The sequence below is a fragment of the Hydra vulgaris genome, chromosome 10 (assembly GCF_038396675.1).
Source record: "Hydra vulgaris chromosome 10, alternate assembly HydraT2T_AEP".
Taxonomy (NCBI): domain Eukaryota; kingdom Metazoa; phylum Cnidaria; class Hydrozoa; order Anthoathecata; family Hydridae; genus Hydra; species Hydra vulgaris.
Window position 1 is genome coordinate 49,156,447 of NC_088929.1, and position 23,554 is coordinate 49,180,000.

The window sequence follows — 23,554 nt, forward strand, 5'->3', positions numbered from 1 at the left end:
AACGGCACTTGGAAACTTAAATCTTTGAGGCGACTGAATAAGTGCGAATTTCATAACTGCGAATCTGCATAAGTGCGACTGGCATAAGTGCGAACTGGCATAAGTGCGAACTGGCACAAGCGCGAACTGGCATAAGTGCGCCAAAAGAATTTGCAAACATTGGCATAAGTGCGAACTGGCATAAGTGCGAACTAGCATAAGTGCGAAACAATTGCAAAAACTGGCATAAGTGCGAACTGGCACAAGCGCGAACTGGCATAAGTGCGCCAAAAGAATTTGCAAACATTGGCATAAGTGCGAACTGGCATAAGTGCGAACTAGCATAATTGCGAAACAATTGCAAAAACTGGCATAAGTGCGAACTGGCACAAGCGCGAACTGGCATAAGTTCGCCGAAAAAATTTGCAAACATTGGCATAAGTGCAAATTGGCATAAGTGGCGAATTGGCAAGTTCGCACTTATGCCGATTCGCACATATGAAAGTTCGCACTTATGCCAGTTCGAACTTATGCCAATGTTTGCTAATTCTTTCGGCGCACTTATGCCAGTTCGCGCTTGTGCCAGTTCGCACTTATGCCAGTCTTTGCAACTGCTTCGCACTTATGCAGATTCGCAGTTATGAAATTCGCACTTATTCAGCCTCCTCAAATCTTTGACACAAAAAATGGCTTTTTTTCCGTTATAAGTCACAACTTTAAGAAATAAGTATGCTCATATTACCAAGGTGCTCATATTACCCTAATCTACCCAACATAGCCAAATTACTTTGTAGTATAGGTAATAAAGTTTTATAAAATAATTCCATAATATAAATATTATTGTCAAATTTTGATAAGATGTAAAAGTAAAAGATTTTTTAGCCTAATGTTAAAAAAATGCAAAGAAGTAGGTACATTAAAATTATATAAGCCAAAACAATTTTATTCCAAAAATGGGGTTAAAATTTATTCCACGAAAGGGCTCATATATAAGATTGATATTTCCTAGGGAGTATTTTTAGTAAGTTCCAAGGTAAATAAATCATTTAAAACCGTAAGAGAAAGATTATTTTTATACATATATACGAAGGATAAAAAAAAAGCACATTAAAAAAATTGAGTTCTTATATATTAAGTACTCCATTTCAGAAAAAAAAAGTTGTTTAGAGTAAGAAAAACAGTCAGAAAAAATGTTTACACGTATTGCATGATTCTAACTGCAACAGAGTATTTTTAACTCACTTTTTTCAGTGCTTGCCTAAGCAATATTTGCATAATTTATTTAGCTATGAATGAATGCATAATAATATTAGGATAATTGATACTTATATACATTCTGGTATTATAAAAAATGTTTTTCGACAACTTTTATAATTAAAATAACAAGTTGAAGAAATATAATTGACTTTAATTGATTTAAGAACTGTTTAATTGACAGAGTGGCCACAGTGAATCTTTTTTGATTGAATTTTATTTTAATATTATATTATGTTTAATTATTATATGAAGACCACAATAGAAAAAACGGCAGAGTCACATTTTTATAATTTTTCAGTTATGGCCCTTGGGTAATAAAGCATTGAAAAATGCTTCTTTTAAGCCAAGTTTCAAATGAAAAAACCGACATAGTCTATGGTAAAATGGAATAAGAAAATATGGTATACAATGGAAAAAACAGCAGTGTCCACCAGTGACAAGGAAAGAAAAGGCAGGGTCCATATAATAACGTTATATGTGACTCTGCCGTTTTGATTTCCATTGTGATCTTCATATATTTAATTATTTCATAATTATTATTTGCTACACTTAATGGCTTTTTTATTTTAAATTAATCCTTTTTGAGCACGTAAACACCTATGCCTCCGCCTTTTTTATTGCTTCCTCGTGGTTGGCTAATTAGTTTGCAATTTGCCAAACTATAATTAGAATTCAACTCTAGAGGACATTCTGAATCATGCCAAGTCTCTGACAGAGATATGACGTCGAACGTGTAATTTATAATAGATAGAAATTCTTTAAACTTTTGAAAATTTTGCCGCATGCTTCTTATGTTTAAGTGTAATATAGAAAGTAAATTTAAATCTTTTTTGATTTTAAATTCATAAGGATCAAAATAGGGTGTTTTTATTAAGCTCATTTGAGTTCCAGTACACAAGCTCATTTGAGTAACCAGTACACAAAGAATCTATACTAAAACAAAATGGCTGACTACGATGCTACACTTATTGTTACAGACAAGCCAAAAAAGAGAAAGAAAAATGGCAGTAAGAAAGACATAGCAAAGAAACAGAGGTTGTCATCTCATGTAACTGGCCCTGACTGTAAATGTATAAGACTTAAATGCTTTCAAACAGTCAAAGAAGAGAATAGAGCCTTGCTCCTCGAGTCATTCAATGCATTACCAACAAAGGATGCTCAGGTGAGTTCTTCTTTTAAGTTTTAAATTAAACTCTTTAAATATAGTTCTAGACTATTTTTTTATTTATAATACTAGCTCTAGATTTAGGTCTAGACCTAGATTCATAATTTTAATGCACCTGTTATTCCACCATGAACATGTTGATTAAATAAGACAAAGAGTTTCTCATTCTCATTTTCATTCAAATTTAGTTAGATCTAGAATAGCTAGACCTGTACATCTGAATCATAACCATGGTAGACATCTGGTTGTATTACTGTGTTATGATACCCAAGGCTGGTATTGTATGTTTAATAGGCATTTTTAACTTAGTTTTTTAGTGGGGTGGACCCAATATCACAGTTCATTGTTCTATTTGAACGCAGCATACAAATTTATTAATTCTAACAAAGTAGGTAGGCTTATATATTTTTAAATTTTATAAAAATGCTTGTGTTTCCAAAGATGTGTGACCGGTTGCGTTAATAATCTTATATTGCTTCTTTTTACAGGATTCCTATCTTGCTTCACTGATCACAGTCGCGGAGATTAGCCAAAAAAGACCTCGAAAGGAACAGCCTAAAAGTGCAAACAGTCACAGCTATCACTATACAGTATTCCTGAAGAGTACAGATGATGTTGACCCAGATTCATTTGCCTATGTTTGCTTTCAAGCCTTCATCTCCATCTTTGGAATTAAGAAAGGAAGACTTGAGACTATCAAGAGAAGTCTTGCTACTACAGGTAATTTATACTATTAGCAATAGTTTTTAGTTTCAGTTTGTGGAATAAAAAAGCTATTTTTTCTTATCATAGTTAATGTAAAACTTTTTTTTTATTTTTTTTTTATTTTTTTTACTCACCCCAGGCCTGCCTCCTGTTGATGGACGAGGAAAGCATGGCAGTCATCACAAAATATCTGATGAACTGCGGCAGAGAATAAGAGACCACATCTCTTCGTTTAGGGGTCGGCAGTCTCATTACTCACAAGAGAAGACGAGACGGCTGTACCTGCCAGAAGAACTCAGCATCTCCAAGATGTTTGATTTATATCAAGAGAAGTGGCCAGGAGACAGTTTAGTGTATGAGTCATACAGGCTTATATTCAACAACGATTTTAACATTGGCTTTGGGTACCCAAGAACCGACACTTGCTCAGCCTGCGACCAGTTCTTGGCAAAAATAGAAATTGCTACAAAGACTCTTGAATCAGACCCAACAAATGAAGTCCTCATAAGGGACCTGAAGCAGTTAAAATTTCAAAAAGATCTCCACCAGCGAAAGGCTGACATATTCTACCGGAGAAAAAGAGACGCTAACCGAAGGGCCAAGATTACACCTCATCTTGAGGCCTTTACGTTTGACTACCAAAAAAATGTCAACCTACCCAACAAGTCCACCAATAAATTTTACTACAACAGAAAGCTCACATACCAATCATTTAACATTCACCAACTATCAACTGATGATGTTTTTCTTTACTGCTATGATGAGACTGTCGCTAGGAAAGGTTCAGATGAGGTGGCTTCTTTCCTGTATGACCACATCACAACCAAGGTCAGCGAAGAGGTTACTCACCTTGAACTATTCTGCGATTCCTGCTCAGGACAGAATAAGAACTTTACCCTGATTCGGTTTTTGGATTATATGGTGCACCATAGAAAAAGGTTTACCTCAGTGACAGTGACATTCCTTGAGCGCGGACATTCTTATATGGAGTGTGACAGGGACTTGGGTCCAGTAAATACAAAGTCTAGTGCTAGTGTTCCAGAAGACTGGATAAAAATATTTAGTGAAGCACGAAAACATCGTACACCATTTAACGTGACTGATGTTAAACAGGATCTGGTCAAAAACTTCTCCGGCTTTCTAAGGCCATTGTATAAGAAAGGCTGCCCGTTCCCCACGCGCCCCATTCGGGAAATGGTTTTTAACAAGGATGAAGGTCCAGGGACCGTTTGTCACAGAGACTCATTGAACGGTATTTTCTTGAAAACAAACATCATTGTTCCAACGAGAAAAAACAATTTTTCAGTATGCACAGCAGTGCCAGTAGCTTTGTATGAAGACAGACTGGCTATATCAGCTGCAAAGTACAAAGACCTCCAAGTCCTCAAAAAATTTACCACCAATGAGGCATTCTATGATGCTCTGCCGTATGACGATAAAGTTGAAGATGAGGGTCAAGACTAGTGAATGTTCATGCATTTTTTATTTTTTTATTTGTTTAAATTAAAAAAATTTTAAAATTTAATGGTTTTATATAGTTATTTCTTATGTGTTACAATAGAAAAACAGGCAAAGTCCTAATCAACGGAAAAAACAGCAGAGTCCAATCTGAACACATTTTGAAAAAACAAAATTTTCCATGAGCTAACATGATTTTCAGAATATTTATTTGTTAAAATTTGATGCTTAAATGGATGACCTTCCCTTAAAAATTAAAAGAATTGACAGTTTCTCACATAATTTGTAATAAAAAGGTTTCAAACCTTTAATTTAGGTTTTCTCAAAATGTGAAAAATGTGACTCTGTTGTTTTTTCCATTGTGCTCTTCATATATGATAGATATTTCCACATGACTCGTCATAATGCAATTACGTCATAATGCAATTTACGTCATAATGAAAATAAAATTCGTAAATTATTTTTTGTTTGAAGAGTCGAAGGATTTTGTTAAAATTCCATAGCTTAATATTCGTTTTTCGGTAATAATACTAATCTCTCTCAATGCGCATTGTTGTTCAAACTGAAATTTATAGTAACGAACTTTGATTTTTAGTAAATGATAAAATGTAAATAAACATAATAATAATAAACAAAACATAAAAGAAAAATGTTTAAAAAAACCCAGTAGGCACAGCGACGTGACAAAAAACGTGAATTTCACGTTATTTTGGCACGTGACATTTAGGTGACTTTTTGGTCCCCATGAAATGACCAATTCACGTGATTTATGGACGTGTTTTTCACGTTACTTTTGGCACGTGATATTTAGGTGTCTTTTTGGTCCCCATGAACTATCTAAAAGACGTGCTTTTTACGTTAATTTTGGCACGTAATATTTAAAGCCAAAAAGTTATTTCGTATTAGATATTATTTTATTATAAAATATATAATGTTATTATTTTATTATTATTATATATATATATATATATATATATATATATATATATATATATATATATATATATATATATATATATATATATATATATATATATATATATATATATATATATATATATATATATATATATATATACTCGATATATTTATTATGGCAGTTACAATCGATCAAATAGAGAAAATGATGAAAAAAATGTTTAAGGAGTTTAAAAAAGAAACTGAAAGCATGATAAAACAACAAGAAAAGAATGTGTTATAAGTAGTTACATTATAAGTGTTATAAGTAGTTACATTATAAGTAGTAGCACAAAAATATTATACGAGCGATTAGATATTGTTGAATCAAATATTAAAGAAAATTGTAAACAGATCAAAACAATAAAAAAAGAGGTTGAAGATATTAAAGTGAGTCTAAATTTTCACGAACACTTAATAGATGAAAAAATTAGGTCTGTTGTTAATTCACAAGAGAAGTGTATAACAACAAGCGCAATTCAAAGTAACGAATCAGCATTTATTAAAATTAGGGGCAAACTAAGAGAAATGGAAGATCGATCACGGCGGAACAATCTGAGAATTGACGGAGTTAAAGAAAACGATGGGGAAAGCTGGGAAGACAGCGAAATGAAGGTAAATAAAATTTTTGAAAATTATTTAGGTCTTAAAGGCATTAAAATAGAAAGGGCACACAGAACTGGCCAAAAAAACTCAGTTAAACCAAGAACAATAATAATAAAACTTCTGGACTTTAAAGATAAAATCGATATTCTTAAAAAGACCACTAATCTTAAAGGTAAAAATATCTATATAAATGAAGATTTTTGCGCTGAGACAGTGCAAATTAGGAAGAATCTACGAGAACAGATGAAAATCGAACGAGCGGCAGGAAAGTTTGCAACCATCTCGTATGATAAGCTGATCATACGCGATTGGGCTTCAAAGAAAAGTAATAATTTAATATCCTAGTATTTTAATTTTTTAATATCTTATTTTCGTGATTACGAAATTATTTTATTATTTTTTCTTTTCAAAATGGATGACAACTTTTTATTTAATTTTAATAAGGAAAATAGCAGCTTTGATGACTATTTCAATAAAAAAAACATTGTAAGTGAATACTATTCAGTCCGTGAATCTACTCAACTTTTTAGTAAAAAAATAAATAATTTTTCAATTTTAAATCTAAACATTCGAAGTATTAATAAAAACTTTGATAATCTAAAACTATTATTGCATGATCTAAACCACGATTTTAAAATAATTAGTCTCACGGAAACGCGGTTAAAAAGCAATGAAAAAAATTGTAATTATGAATTAAATAACTACGTATCAATTCACCAACCTCGTAAAACCCACGTTGGTGGCGGTGTAAGTACCTTTATTCACAAATCTATTAACTTTATATTGCGTAATGACGTCAATGTTAATGATACAGATTGTGAGTCGTTGTGCATCGAAATAACAAATAAAGCAACCAAAAATATTATCATTAATTCTATTTATAGAAAGCCAGGTGGGAATTTTAAAATATTCAAATCTTATTTAAAAAATTTTTTAAGCAACACCAACATAACAAAGAAACACGTTTACTTAACTGGTGACTACAATATAAACTTGTTAAATCATTCTTCAAATGTAAATGCTCAGTATTTTTTAAATACCTTAATTCAACATGATATAATTCCAACAATAAGCAAATCAACCAGAATAACTAACACTTCATCAACATTAATGTTGAATATTGAATATTATTAGTAAATATATTATCAAATAATTACTTGATAATATAATTACTAATAATATTCATAATTGCCTCCTAGAATCAAAACTGACATAACAGATCATTTCCCAATATTCTTAATTACAAATAGTATAACTGATAATCATTCTGCTTTAAAATCTACAATCCAAATGCGACAGATCGATGAAAACTCCTTGATGCACTTTCGAAATCTCTTATCAGAAAAAATTGATTGGGACCTTATATTACTATCACAAGAGGCAAATAAGGCGTATGATCTTTTTTTGGCGCAGTTTTGTAAATATTACGATTTGGCATTTCCACTAAAAAAAATAGTTATAAATTCAAAATCACTTTTAAGCCCTTGGATGACCAAAGGTTTACTTAAATCATCTAAGAGAAAACAAAAACTTTATGAAAAATACCTAAAACATAAATCATTCACAAATGAAATAAATTACAAAAATTATAAATGTTTATTTGAAAAAACAAAGAAACACTCTAAAAGAATTTATTATGCTAAGATGCTAAAAAAAACACAAGGAAAAGGAAGTTGGCCCAAATTTAGCAAGTAAAATCCCAAAAAGCACCACAAATTTCAAATCCTATATAAAACCAACCAATATACCTATGAAAGAAGTTAGTTTAAATATAACTGAAGTGCGTAATGCGTACAATAGTCTGAAAAATAATAAATCCGCCGGCATTGATCAAATTAGCGTGAACGTAGTTAAAGCAATCATCGATATCATAGAACCATCTTTGTTTCATATTTTTAACCTTTCAATACAATCCGGTATTGTATCGGAGAAATTAAAAATTGCTAAAATATCACCTATTTTTAAAACTGGCGATAACACAATTATGTCAAATTATAGACCTATTTCTGTCTTACCATGCTTTTCAAAATTGTTAGAACGTATTATGTATGATAGGCTTAATAAATATTTATCCAAAAAAAAAATACTGTATAATAAACAATTTGGATTCAAAAAAAAACATTCAACGGATCATGCAGTAATCGATTTAATAAATTATATATCCGATGGGTTCAATAATGATTGTTATACACTAGGAGTTTTTATTGCTCTGTCAAAAGCATTTGACACAATTGACCATGACATACTTATAGAAAAACTAGCACTCTAAGGAGTATTAAGCAATAACCTACTCTGGTTTAAAAATTACCTGTCAAACAGGAAACAATACATAGTGTATAAAGAAAATGAAACAGGAAACAAAGTTATAACTTGTGGTGTTCCCCAGGGATCCATCCTAGGACCACTATTATTCTTGTTGTACATTAACGATTTATATTTAGCTTCAAAGACTTTAAATCTTATTTTGTTTGCTGACGACTCTAATCTTTTTTACTCAAATAAAAATATAAAAGATCTTTTTAAAATATTTAATGAAGAACTAATAAAAGTTAATGATTGGATTATTTGTAATAAACTTTCATTAAATGTACTGAAAACTAAATTTTTGTTGTTTCATAAACCAAGTAAGAGTGATCACCTCCCTCTAAAATTACCCAATCACTTTATGAATAATTCAGTTATTAAAAGAGAATCAAATGTAAACTTCCTAGGAATAATATTAGATGAAAATATATCATGGAAATCTCATATTAAATCTATTAAAAATAAAATTTCCAAAAATATTTCTGTTCTATATAGAGTTAAACCATTTGTTAATATCAAGTCTTTAAAAATTATATATTTTTCATTTATCCATAGTTATCTATCCTATTGCAATATTGCATGGGGAAGTAGCAACTATGGAAAGCTTAAAAAAATTTATAGTAAACAAAAAATTGCATGCAAAATTATTTTTGGCGTTAAGAGAACTGCTCATGGAGAGCCTTTCTTAATGGAACTTAATGCACTCAATGTTTATAAACTTAATATATATCAAGTTATGCTGTTCATGTTTAAATCTAAACATGGTTTGTCGCCTAATATATTTCACTCTTACTTTACTAAAATTTCTCATAAGTACCCCACAAATTTTTCAAATGATAATTTTGTAGTTCCAAGATTCTATTTCAAACTCAGTTCATTACAAATTCAATATCGTGGAGCATTTCTATGGAATGAATTTTTTCAAAAAATTAATAAAAATAACATTCTTCAAAACATATCTTTTGAACAATTCAAAATAGTATGTAAACGTTTCTTATTAGGAAAAAATTTCGATCTAAAATATTTATTTTAAAATTTGATTATAAAATAATAAAAAAATATATAAACTGAATAGGTTTTCATCTACTTTTTTTGTTTGTTTGTTTTTTGTGAAAAAGTCATAACTTATTATTTTTTTTTTTGATCTTCTGACTTTTATTTTTCATTTAAATATGTTGTTATTGAAAACTTATGCTATTTTAATATCTTATTATAAGTTTTACAATATCTTTGTAGAAATATATATATATATACTTTTATGTTTAAAGTTTTTAAATTGTATCAGGTAACCAAAAAAGTTCGTGCGGTTTTTCCGTATATAATAAAAACACACAAAACGACAAAAGTAAGTACATTTATTCATCAAAATAGTCACCATTAGCATCTAAAACCTTTTCCCAACGTAAAATAAGCTTATTTATTCCACTTCTAAAAAATTCTCGGTCCTTTAAGTCTATAAAAGCTTTCAACTCCATTTCATCCGCGTCCTGGTCTCGGAACTGCTGTCCTTTTAAATGATTTCCCAGGGAAAGGAAAAAATGGAAATCAGTAGGGGAGAGGTCTGGCGAGTATGGTGGATGAGGCAAACTCTCCGAACCAAGGCTTTGGCGCTTGTCCTGAGTCACGCGAGCGGTGTGCGGTCTCGCGTTGTCGTGGAGAAGCAGAACTCCTCTCCTGTGCACCAGTGCAGGCTGCTTTACAAGCAACAGGTCGTGAACTCGTTGCAGCTGTGCTGAGTAGACCAGTCCAGTAATGGTTTGGCCTGTTGGGAGCAGCTCGTAATGCACCACACCAGCTGTAGTCCACCAAATGCAGAGCAAAACCTTCCGCTCGTGGAGATTGGGCTTGGGTGTTGTACACAATCCATTTTTCGTCGCATGTCAATAAACGATCAAGAAAAGGCTCAACATTGTGGCGTGATAAGAGTGATGTGCAGATCGTAAGCCGTTGCTTCTTGTTGTCGATCAACAATTTGTGCGGAACCCACCGACTCAGCTTCCACGCTTTCCCAATCGCATGCAGATGCAGGCGGATGGTTTCAACACTCCCAGCAAACCTCACTGCAAGTTCTTGGCAAGTTTGGCTGGAGTCAGACTCGACAGCGTCCTTCAGTTCATCCTCATCAACCAACAATGGGCGTCCAGAACGCGGCAGGTCTTCGATAGACTCATCTCCCGAAGAGAATCGCTGAAACCACTTATGTGCTGTGCGTTCACTTACTGTACCTTCTCCAAATGCTGTGCAGATGTTTTTGGCCGCTTGTGTTGCTTTCCTTCCAAGTTTGAACTCGTAAAGTAAGCAAGATCGAATAATCGTTGGTTGGGTTGCCATCCTTTCTTTACACAAAACCTTTCCTGTAAGCTCGTTACAAGCCTACACTATATATGCAGCAACTGCGCGTGACACACGCGTTCTATTACGCAACAAAGCTACTTGCCTTGTGCGATGTGGGTGTTGTAAAAAATGCTAAAAACAATTCAATTACCAAAAACCGCACGAACTTTTTTGGTTACCTAATATTATATATGTAAACGATTTTTCTCATTGTAAATAGTATTATACGACAAAAAAAAAAAAAAAAAAAAAAGCAATAACTATGCTTTATAAAAACGAAGTGTTTGGATTCGTGTAAAGAAAAAAAACTCATCGTCGAGGAAATATTTAATACGTATTAAATTACATGGTTTTATTAGTCAGTATATTAGTTCTTGACATAAACATTTTGAACTTGTAATAAAAGCTGCACTTTTGTTAAAATATCCCTTATATCCAATAAGTAATAAGTACAAAGTCATAGATCTGCAACTTACGAACAGCACGCTTTGATCCACAAAGAGCGCACTTCAAACTTAATCTAACGAACCAGTCGATATATTCTCCCATAAAAGCACGCTTCAAACATAATCTAACGAATCAGTCGATATTTTCTCCTTAAGAGTACGCATCAAACTTTATCTAATGAATCAGATTTAGCTGAAAAGAAACGAATAAAATCTTAAATAATAATATGATTATTTAATAATTATCTTAAATCACAAACTTTTAAAACAAATCTTACTTGGTAAGTTGCCAACCATTTTGGCAACAAGATTTTCTAGTTGTTTTCTTTTATCTAAATCATTAAATAAAATTAAGAAAACAATACTACATACAATGTAGAAAAATAAAAAAAGTCATTTGCCTTCTAATTTTATACTCTTATTGCTAAAAAATAAATAAGGATTAAATAAAAAAAGACATAACAAAAAAGTCGACAGATAAATAAAAAAAGAAGTACAAAATAATAAATACAAGTCTAAAAAAATATTGTTTATCTATATATATCTATATCTAATATCTGTCTATAGATAAATATATATCTATATATAAAGTTAATAACTGATGCACGTGATTAGAAAAAGACCTGTACTCACCTTATGTGATAACATCTGATTAAATAATTTGTTTTCTTTGTTTTCCATCTTCTTATATTTGCACTTGTTTCTGCATTAACTTGTTTATACATTAACTCACTAGATGCAAAGGTGACAGTCCGCGAAGTTGCTTTAAATGAGTAATCTACAAAGTTTTGAACATTAAATGTAATTTTAGAATGCACACAGAAAAATTATAACAATTTTTAAAAATGTAATAGTTACCACATAACCACACAACATTATAGTGGGGATTTTATATCATGATTTTCCTACCCATGGTGAGATTTTCATCTTGAGGCTCCTTTTGCTGTGGAAACATTCACCACAGCTAAGGAGCCTCATCTACCCATAATTATATATTAAGTATAAAATATATTAAGTATAAAACTAAAAGTATGTATAATAAAGTATTGTCAAATTAGGTCATCAATAAATACCGAGTGTTGAAAATTCAACTCAGAATCAAGTTGCATTATCCAACAAGATATGAACTAAATTAAATTCTTGCTACAGGGTGCGATCACAAAAAAAGACGAAGAGAGGGAAAAGTGAATTTTCTCAAACTTTAAAAGTTAAAAGGTTATTGTGTCTTACTACAGAATAATATTCCTAGGCATTAACATAACAATACCATTGTATTACCAATATCTTCCTAGTCAATAATATTTTATACAGAACTTATCATTTGTCATGTAGTTTAATAAATTTAGAGGTTAAAGCCATCGCTCTTGACATTTCAAAAGCTTTTGATAAAGTTTGGCATGCTGGTCTTCTCCATAAGCTTTCTTCTTATGGTGTATCTGGCAACATATTTAAGATCATTGAATTCTTCCTTTCCAATCGTACATAAAAGTTGTCCTCAATGGACAACACTCTTCTTCTCATTCTGTAACTTAAGGGGTTCCTCAAGGTTCTATCCTTGGCTCTATACTTTTTTTAATTTTTATTAATGATCTTCCAGATATTCTCACATCTAAGGTGGCATTGTTTGCTGATGATACTACCATTTATTCTTGTCATGATAAGAAACCAACACCCTCTGATTGCTTGGAGGGGGCATTTGAACTTGAAAAGGATCTCACTTTTGCTACAGCATGGGGCTCAAAGTGGCTGGTGAACTTTAATTCAGATAAAACTCAATTTTTTTCAGCCAATCGTTATCGCAATAATTTAGATCTTCCTATATTTATGAACAGTGATGTACTCGATGAGTCACCTACTCTTCATCTTCTAGGATTAACTCTTACTTCCAATCTTCCTTGGAAACCATATATCAAATCAGCTGCAAAATTAGCATCTGCTAAGGTTGCATCTCTATATCGAGCTCGTCACTTTCTTACTTCGGATTCTATTCTCTATCTCTATAAATCTCAAATCCGGCCTTGTATGGAATACTGTTGCCATATCTGGGGCGGATCTTCTAATGATGCCCTTTCTCTTTTAGACAAGGTGCAAAAACGCATTGTAAACATAGTTGGACCTGCTCTTGCAGACAACCTCCAACCATTATCACATTGTCGTAATGTTGCTTCTCTTTTCTCTTTTCTACAAATACTTTAATGGGCACTGCTCTAAAGAGCTAGCGTCTCTTGTGCCATCTACTAAAATTCATTCTAGTGTTACTCGTCATTCAATTAAGTGTCATCCTTTTTCTGTGACTGTTCCTAAGTGCTCCAAAAACGCTTATTCGTCTAGTTTTTTTCCTCGAACATCTGTTCTTTGGAATTCGCTTCCTTCATCTTGCTTTCCTGATTCATATAATTTGCAATCTTTTAAGTCGTCTGTCAATCGTTATCTTGCTCTACAATCTTCATCTTTTCTCTTTCAGTAACTTCCAACTTTAATTAGTGGCTGCTTGCAGCGTTGTTGGAAGCGAAGATGTTTAAAAAAAAAAAAATTTAATATTAAATAAGTTATAATAACTTATTATTAAATTAATTACATCGACAAATTTGACAGTCTAAAATATTATGTAGTAGGGTAGAAAAAATAAGTATACCTTGCATTAGGGTTTGATCTTTTGCATGTTGCAATATGAGAATTACCTGCCATAACGTTACACGATTTTGAACTAAGCTTTGTGATATATTTATTAAACCTAAATTGATAAAACTTAGATATAAAATAAAATAATATGTTTAGATAAAATATTATATATGTGACATTTTATTTTTGTCAAAAATGCATTGCGATATTATAAGATATCTTATACCCTGATACTTTTTTTATTATTATAAAATTACAATGCAAAATAATTATATTATTATAAAAGTATAATAAAAAGCAATTACAATAATAAATATATAAACTACATATTTCATATAATCATTATATTTAAAAAATTTCGAAAATTGTTTGCGGAAAATATCCTGAAAAATTCAGAATATTTTCCCCCTAATTTTTCCCTTAATTTTGCATTCAGCCAAGTTGATGACAATAATATATACTTTAACTTGCATGTATGGAAAACTTTTCAGATATTTGGAAAAAGATAAATTTCAGAAAAATATCTGGTATTCCGGGAATATCCCAATAAAAATTATCTCTGAAACTCAATTATAAAAAAATAGTAAATAAAATAAAGAATATCTTTCCAAGTTTCTAATCATAGGTTTTTAAAGACAATAAAAAAAGATCCAAAATACACAATATTTTGGCAACATAACTTTCATGCTTCAATCAAGTAAAATTGTAACCTGGACGAGGTCACCTAAAATATACATGATTGAAATGTGAAGAAGGAAACCGGGTAAGAGCATGCATCAAACTTTATCTAATGAATAAGTCGATATTTTCTCCAATAATTGCTAGCGACACCAAATTTAGCTAAAAAGAAACAAATAAAAACTTAAATAATAATATGATTATTAAATAATTATCTTAAATCACATACTTTTAACACAAGTCTTACATGGTGAGTCGCCAACTGTTTTGGCAACAAGATTTTCTGGTGTTGCTATTTCTTTGATCTAAATCATGAAACAATTTTTAAAAAAAGCAATGCTATATTTGAGAGGTTGTCAACATTGAAAGATAGGTATAATGCAGTTTCAAATACAATAGCATCATAATCATCTTTTTGTGGGGAAAACATTGAACAAATCCGCATTAATAACCTGTTTTATATTGTAGATAATAAAAATGGCAATAAAAGTCATATAATATATACAATAATAATTTCATAAATACAATTCAAATATATATATTATTCATATAATACTTAAATAATGTAAAAAAATGAAATAAATAAATATTAACCTTTTTTAACAAGTAAAGCACAAGATCAAGATATCATATATTACAAAAAGATAAAGTATATAATAATAATATATACATATATCAATAATAAACAACATAACACATTTGTTTATTGATGTTATCTTGGATAAATTCTTTAACCTTGTTGATAAAAACCAAATAATAGAAGAAAATCTATTTTGTGTTTTTATCTAATCGACTCTTGAGCAATAATGTATGCAGAAGTTCTACAGACTTATTATTATTGCTCAAGAATTAAGAATAAGTTCTGCTAGAACTTATAAATTGTCCATGTAGCTTACTTAATTTGATATTAAATTCGTTATAACATAACTTATTTTGTACTAAATTAAGTAAGCAAAATGGACAAATTTGCCAGTCTAAAATATTGTATCATAAAGTAGAAAAAAAGCATACCGTGTATTTGAGTTTAATCTTATTTGTGTGGCAAATAGGGACGCTTGGTACTAATTTATTTAACTTAATTTGATGTAATTTGGATATTAGATATTACAACTTAAAATATATTTGACTATTTAGTTTTGTTTTAAATGCATTGCGTTATAAGATATTATATAGACCAATTTTTGTTTTTAATTATAATTAAACTACAATAAAAATTAATTATATTATCATAAAAGTAAAATAATTATAACTAATTATTTTTTGAAAATATTGAATGTCATTGTCTTTTTTTTTTTTTTTCAATTTTATAAATCAGGAAAGAAAGGGTTAAAAAAAAAATTTAGTTAAAAAATTGCCTCTGATATATACGAAAAAATTGCCTCTGATATATACGAAATGGGAATGAAAATGCCATCATTTAGAAATATAAACATTAGCTTTTTACTAATGAAAATAAATACTCTAAAAACACATTTTTTCAAATTTAAGGTCTTTCTATTGAAATTAAATGAATTACTATTTTTGTGTATTGTTAATTATATTGGTTAATATATTATATTAAATGTATTAAAACTTATATAAAAAAGTTGCTCATTTTAATAAGTAAATGGATTAAATTGTCTGGAACCACCCTCTAAACGTTTAGAAGGTGGTTCCAGACAACTTAATCCGTTTAACACATCTTTAAACAAGTGTCCGATATTACCCGATCGTACCTCATTCACACATACTAGTTTTAAAACCAGTGATTTAAAGTTTTAAACGAATTATTTTTTAATAACTATTGTAAATCAAAATGTATCTTTAATCAATAAAAAGTTATTAGTTTACATAAAAATTAGGTATATTACTATGTGAATCAAACATGATGATATATCGCTTTTTTGGCTTTAGTGGTAAACAATATGATGCGCTCACAGTCAATTCATGATATTCATATGAGCGCCGAACGTCCGATTTTGCCGATTTTGGAGTTTGCTTATATTTGCGGTGAACATTTTATTACTGGTAAGTCAAGTCTTTTTGTATGAATTTATTAAATGTTAAATACATTAACACATGAGCACTTATAAATTTACATATAAATACATGCGTATATAGGTATATATATTTATATACAACAATATATATATCTATTTATTTTTTATAATAAACATATATATGTTTATTTTTTAGGAAGAAAAAATGATGATAAAAATCATGTTGACTTTGTTCTTTCCATTAAAAATGTTAACAGAAACAATAAAGGTATACCTATTGAATTTAATGACATGTCATGTAATTCATCAAGGAAAATATATTCAGAAAGATCAAATCGTTTAAAGAAGAGGAATGCTGAAAAAGTGCTTATTGAAGAAAATAGTATTAACAGTTGTTTTCAAGAAGAAATTGTTGAAGAATCCGAAACTATCAAAATTATAAGAGAGTTAAGAGAAGAAAACGAGAAGTTTAAAAATTCAATTAAAAAACTAAAAGAAGACAGTAAAGCAGAAATTGAACTTCTTCAAAAGGAAAATATGAAATCTAAATATATTATACAAAAATTAAAAAATGTAAATACTGCACTCGTCAAGAAAAACAAAAAATTGAAAAATCAAATTGATGAGGCTACTTTTAAACTAATAAAAGACAAAAAGAAAGTTCAATTTTATACAGGTCTTCCTGATATACATGTTTTTAACTTATTTGAAAACTACGTGCCAGCTAATAATGCTTCAACTATGACAAAGTTGCAAGAATTTTGTATTGTTTTAATGAAACTGCGTCTTAATTTGCTGGAACAAGATATAGCGTATAGATTTGGGATAAGTCAACCAACTGTATCACGAATCTTTGAAAAATGGCTTCTTGTAATGGCACGCAGACTATCCTTTTTAATAAAGTGGCCAGAGAGAGATATATTAAGGAGAACAATGCCAACTTGTTTTCGAGAATTTTTTCCTAAATGTATTATTATTATTGACTGTTTTGAGATTTTTTATTGAAAAACCAAAAGATCTGACAGCTAGAGCTCAAACTTTTTCTAAATATAAGCACCATAATACTGTTAAAGTTTTAATTGGCATTACTCCACAAGGCTCAATATCATTTGTTTCAGAAGCTTGGGGTGGAAGAGTATCTGGCGTTTATATTACAGAAAATTCTGGAATATTAAATAATTTACTTATTGGAGATCAGGTGTTAGCAGACAGAGGTTTTACAATTGCAGATTCCGTTGGTTTATATTGTGCAGAATTAAAACTTCCTGCTTTTACACGAGGAAAGTCTCAGTTATCTCAAATAGAAGTTGATTGGACTCGAGAGATTGCCCGTGTACGAATACACGTTGAACGTTTAATTGGGCTCTTAAGAAATAAATACACAATTTTGCAAGGAATACTTCCTAATAAACTAATCAGTCGAACAGATGATGGAATATGTAAACTAAATGATATTTTAACTGTTTGTTCTGCTTTATGTAACCTTTGTTGTGGAGTAGTCCCTATTGATTGACTTTTATTTTAATATATAAAAAAATACATAAATGTAGTGTTATGTTTATTTATTCATTTAAAACTTCTTTTTTTTTTAATTCTGGTTTTCTTGTGGCAACAATATGGGCAAAACCATTTTCCAATGGGTTTGCTTGTGAGTCCAAGACAATTAAGATAATAGGTTTTTATAACGCAAGTTAAATCGAAACATTTAATTATAATACTCTCTTTGATTTCACCGCAAGTACATATTGTTTCAAAATTGTTACTTTGTTTTAATTCCCCAATATTTACAAAAGTATTATGATTTCTAGAATACCATTTAGCAAGGAGTTCAGGCAATATCGCTAAGATAAAAAAAATCTCTTGCTTTGTTTAAGTTTTCAGTGAGGAATTCTTTATCAACATAAATTTTTTCAATTAGACTAGCTTCACCATTATACACAATAAAATAACAAATCGGAATATTTGAAATTAACATTTGTAGCTGAACTTGATAATAGTATTGATGATTTCTTTTTAAATAGTGTTTTCCATTCTTTATTTCCATGCAAAACTTTTTATCATTATTTGCCAGTTCAAAGGCATTTCTTTTTGTGCATTTAAATGGACATTTTATCTCAACTATGTATTCATGAGAACAGCATGTACATTTCATAATACCATCAGGAGTTGCTCCGAGGTATGGCCATCTGGGTGTTCTAAGCAATCCACAATCAAAAATTTCAACATTTTTGTGAGTTGTTAATAGATGCGATTTTAAATAATTTTTAGCTACAATTTCATTATCACAACCATACTTTGTTGCTTTGGTAATAAATTTATTTTGTGATGGATAACATATTTGCATTATTAAATTTTTAGAAGGCATGGCTATATTTGAATGACAACAAGCTTTAAATTTACTAGCTGTTATAACCCCAGCACGTGCTCTAAACCATAAACTTGATTGGGATTGATTTTTTGTATGATCTGAAATCAATTTAATTTCATCTTCAGTTATTTTTATATCTAAAAAAGTTTTATTTGAAAGTTGCACGAGTTCATGATACTTTAATTGTTCATATTCTCTTTTGTAAAAGTTAAAAATGATTGTATTAAGTTTTGCAACTAAAGGTATATATTTATAACTATATTCAGGAATTATACGAAGAATTACACTATCTCTTGCATTATATGATATTTTACTGTAAAAGTTAGCAATTTCTGATTTACTTGGAATTGGAACGGATGAGGCTTTTTCGATATAAGGTTTTGCTCGTGTTTTGTTCTTTACTTTTGCTTCAAATTTTTTTTTAGGATCGGTAAAATTAATTTGTGAGTGGCAAATAAGTAACTTCCTTAAGGTTTGGCGGCAACCAAGCACATAATTGAGATGTACAAGCATCATCGTTATTTTTTTTCCGATAATCAGATGTTAACATTAAATAAAATAATGTTGCTCCAATATGAGAACAGACTTCGCCTAAACCTGCCATACATGTGCAATGTGCATTTATAACTTCACCATCTCCTTGAATGCTAACCCATACCCTTGTTGGAGTTTTAGAAAAAATGCTCTGACCATGTCTTACACGACTGGTAACAATATAAATAGACTTTACACCATGAATGAACTTTACAAGAACGTTGTGAACAAGACCACTAGTTACATAGTTGTAAGACTCAAGACCTTTGTAAGATTTTAAACTAGAACTTGTAAACTGACTAGGAAAGTTGATTAGATAGCTGTATATATCAGCAAAAGTTAAATTAGGCCATTCGTCTACGTTATTAGTTAGTTCACAGTCTTTTTCTGATAAAGAATACGGGTCAAAAATAATCTCTAGAACTGATAATTTTTCTTCGTATCTCTTTTTTGCTTCCAAATTAAGACTCTCGTAATACTGCGATCGCATAATTGTAAGCAAAGAAGAATTTAAATCAATTACAACAGATCGGCTTTTTGTATCTAATATTTGTTTACATTTTTTTGCTACCCATCATGGCGGATACAAAGTTTTGCGGACGTTTGAAGTTCATATGAATATCATGAATTGCTTCGGCATAATATGAAAGATATTTTGGAAATTTTATATTTTTACTCAAATGTTTTTATAATATTTAAAATTACGTAGCTTCTTTAGTTTAAGCTATACATTAAGTGTCTGGAGTTACCCGCTGTCCGGGTAACCAAGCTTTCCTCTAAAAGTTTTTAATTAAGCAGTATTTAAAAAACAAATTTTAATAAGTTATTATTATTTTCTATTTTTTTTTTTTAATTGGTAAGTATTAATTTAATATAGTATTTTTTGTTTTGTTTGTTACTTTCTCATTAATTGGATTTACCTCAAAAAGACCCTGCGCTAAAACGATTTGTATTTTAAACTATTTTTTATATTTTAAAGTTAGTTGTGCAGTTAACAATTGCATTTTATAATTTTTGTTATTCTTAAATTAATTTAGTCAAGTTCGGTAATTTTTTTTTGAAATTTTTATACGAATTAACAATCCTACAAGGCTAATCCAAATCAGCCATGATATAAAAGAAAAGAAAGGTTCATGTTTATTGCAAAACAAAATCTACTTTTAGAATGACTCGAATTTGCATTTTTTTGCTTTGTGTTGCATTTTTTGCTGTAAGTTAATTTTTAAATTTTTTGTACGTATAAAACTTTTGGTGTTTTCTATCACTTTTTAAAACTAAAATTTAGCTGATTGATGCACGACCAAAAAATGCTCGGTTGAGAGATTCAAAGAAAAACTCAGAACTTATCAAGTATTGATGTATTTTTAAATATTTTTATTTTATTATAAAGTTTAAAAACAGTCTGAAAACTAGAAAAAATTTCAAACACAAACAGTTATATTACTATATAATAATAAACTTTAAATTATAAACAATTCAAAATTCAACAAACATTTACACAATATAATATTTGTAAGGTTATAACGACCCATTTTTAAATCCTTTAGTTCCTTTGAATGATAAAGACTTGTTTGCAATTTATATTATAAAAATGAATGTTTTTAAAATATATAAAGGAAATTTTTACTTCTTTTTTCATCATCGATTGAATGACCAGTCATCATTCAATCATTGGGGCAAAAACTTATTAACTAGGCAAAAATCCATTTAGATCAAGTGTAAAGTCCTATAAAAAGTGATACTTCTTCAAAAAAGGTAAATTTGCTTGAAATTCAACTGTTATAAATATATTTTAAAAAAACTTTCGACTAATTATAAAAATAACTATTTTTTAATTTAACTACTTTAAATATATTTAGAAAAAACTTTGGTCGCAATCCTTTGAAGTCGCAATCCTTTAAAGGCATACCAACTATTTAAATTGGGTACTTGGTAACTTTATGTGAACCATAATTTTGTTTATTACCGATGATTTCATTGTTCACCGTATTTAATATAATCATGATTACCTGCTTTTGGTATATTCGTAATTCCCAGGCAAAACCAAAACCTTTAGACATATTATGCACATTTTAAATACATAAGTAATTTTTTATTTATTTATGTTTTACGCATACTAATAACCAAAATATTTTTAAAACTTTAATTATATTTATATTAAAAAAAAAATTGTGGGCTTTAAAATATAATGTTTGGCAGTTAGCAGGTTGTACATTGCCAACTACCAAAAAACTTTGAGCATTTAAAATAATAAACCGATAAAAAAATAAAAAATTGATTTTACTATTCAATTTTAGTTCCGAAAAAGATTAATTGAATCGTCGTTACACAGAAATTAACATAAATATTAGGCAATATAAAAGAAACATCATTAAAATGTCAATGCTTTAAAAAATGTTTCTTTAAATCTACCATAATGTTACTAAAACACCAAGTTGCTCATCATATGGTATAACAACGACAGAGTGGTCACAGTGAATCTATTTTGGTTGAGTTTCATTTTAATATTATATTAAATGAGCTCATTTGCAAAACACGTTGGGTCCAATTTTGAGAAAACGACGATAAACTGAATTATTTTAGGTGCGCATCGACAGAATTTCATTTTTTCATTGTCAATTTTTAGGGCAAAAAAAATAAATAATAATTAGTCTAATATATACATACATTATAGATGTCAAAATATAGAATCTGGAAATGAAATTAACTCAAAACTTTTATTTTTGTGATTTAGCGCGTTTTGTAGATAGGCAGATGTTAACATAATTTTATTCTTATTTTAATTAATTTAATTTTTAATTATATTATTATAATTTTATTGATTTTAATTTAAAAATATGTCAAACATATTTTTACTCGTAAAAATATTATTTATTGTGAACTTATAATTTATTTAAATATTATTTATATAACCATTATTTGAGTTGTATATATTTTTTGTTTGTTTTTGTTTGTAAGATCGCTAATGTCAAATAAGTTTTGTTTAATATTTTTTAATATTTTACTTTGTTAAAGCAATATTATTTTTAGTTTTATTTTATAAAATTTGAAATAAACATTTTAAGTAACAATAGCAAATAATTAAACAATTGCATAAAGGGTCGTCTATAAATTACGTCACGCTTTTCTTTTTTTTTTTTTTTTTTGGGGGGGGGGGGGGAGGGTCGATTTTGTGATGTGTTGCTACGAGGGGGAGTGGGGGAGGGGTTTATAATCGATTTTGTGATGCAACGTTTTTTGTTTTTTTTCAGTTTTGAATCTAGAGAAGACTTTCTTTTAATTAAAAGAGTATCTGACCAAACCAGAACCCTCAGTTTATGTATCAACATGTTGATTGTAAGATCTACTACGTCTAAATCTTACTTAGTCGATGTGTACATTTCGGAACTTAACGAAGTAGTTACAGCCTGTTAACGGACTGTTACGGCTGTAACGGTCTATGAGCAGTACACGTTCTGCGCTTTGACTTTATATGGTAAGAACTTTATTTAGTTAGGGCACAAAAGTGTGCAGCAACAAAAAAAACAACCTTTGTGCACTAAACAAAAAATATATATTTTCGACACTGAGAGACAAACCTGGAACCCTCAGTTTACTAGGCTTAGGCGGAGTCCACTAGGCCACGCTATATTTGCATACTTAAAGAAAATTATATTCATAAAGTAACATTTTTGCATGTATAATGTATTATATATGAGAAGAATAGAATTTTTAAAATTGGATAGCGATGTTAATTTATACAATTTTACACGTAACTATTGGGTTGAAAAAAAAAATTAAAGAAACTGAAAAGTACTAGTTAATTAAATCAAAGAAGCTCAGAAAATTATTGATATTGTTATATTTAAAATCGTTTTGTATTTTGTAAAATTTTGTACCCCAAAATTTATAAAAAATTTTGGTCACCTAAAAAAGATTCTACGCCTTAAAAGTTAACGAATAAAATAACAAGATTTGTGATACTGCTTTTTTTTACGGAGTATTTTTTATCTTTGCCAAGAAATTTTTTAGATCTGCTTAGGTGATTTATGTTTAGATAAAACTTTTTTTTGTATAAATAATGTTGACGAAAAAAATACAGTTTTTAAACTATTGTTATTTCTTCCCTTTTAAATTGTAAAAGACTAACATTTTTATCAACTCGTTGATCTTATTTACATAG

General features: G+C 29.5%; 1 protein-coding gene and 1 long non-coding RNA gene across 5 annotated transcripts; one reads left to right on the forward strand and one right to left on the reverse strand.

Annotated features, from left to right (window-relative positions):
* Positions 1-5,657: 5,657 nt before the first annotated feature.
* LOC136086409 (uncharacterized) lies at positions 5,658-6,472 on the forward strand. Its single transcript, XM_065808707.1, has 2 exons — positions 5,658-5,756; positions 5,876-6,472. The coding sequence occupies exons 1-2, from the start codon at positions 5,658-5,660 to the stop codon at positions 6,470-6,472; spliced, it is 696 nt and encodes a 231-aa protein (XP_065664779.1).
* A 4,612-nt stretch (positions 6,473-11,084) lies between these two features.
* LOC136086016 (uncharacterized) lies at positions 11,085-16,515 on the reverse strand. 4 transcript variants are annotated; one of them, XR_010641317.1, is made up of 7 exons: positions 16,362-16,493; positions 14,759-14,816; positions 14,544-14,673; positions 13,847-13,945; positions 11,845-11,989; positions 11,490-11,543; positions 11,085-11,404 (listed from the first exon to the last, which is right to left on the reverse strand). It is a non-coding gene; the product is annotated as an uncharacterized LOC136086016 (long non-coding RNA). The 4 variants fall into 4 exon arrangements; XR_010641315.1 differs by having other exon boundaries at positions 13,847-14,673; positions 16,362-16,513; XR_010641316.1 differs by having other exon boundaries at positions 11,845-13,945; positions 16,362-16,511.
* Between the last annotated feature and the right edge of the window lie 7,039 nt (positions 16,516-23,554).

Coding starts and splice junctions, on each gene's coding strand:
- LOC136086409 (XM_065808707.1), top strand. CDS start 5,658: ATGGCAGTTACAATCGATCAAATAGAGAAAATGATGAAAAAAATGTTT. Junction 5,757..5,875: donor TAAAACAACAAGAAAAGAAT/GTGTTATAAGTA, acceptor AATTGTAAACAG/ATCAAAACAATAAAAAAAGA.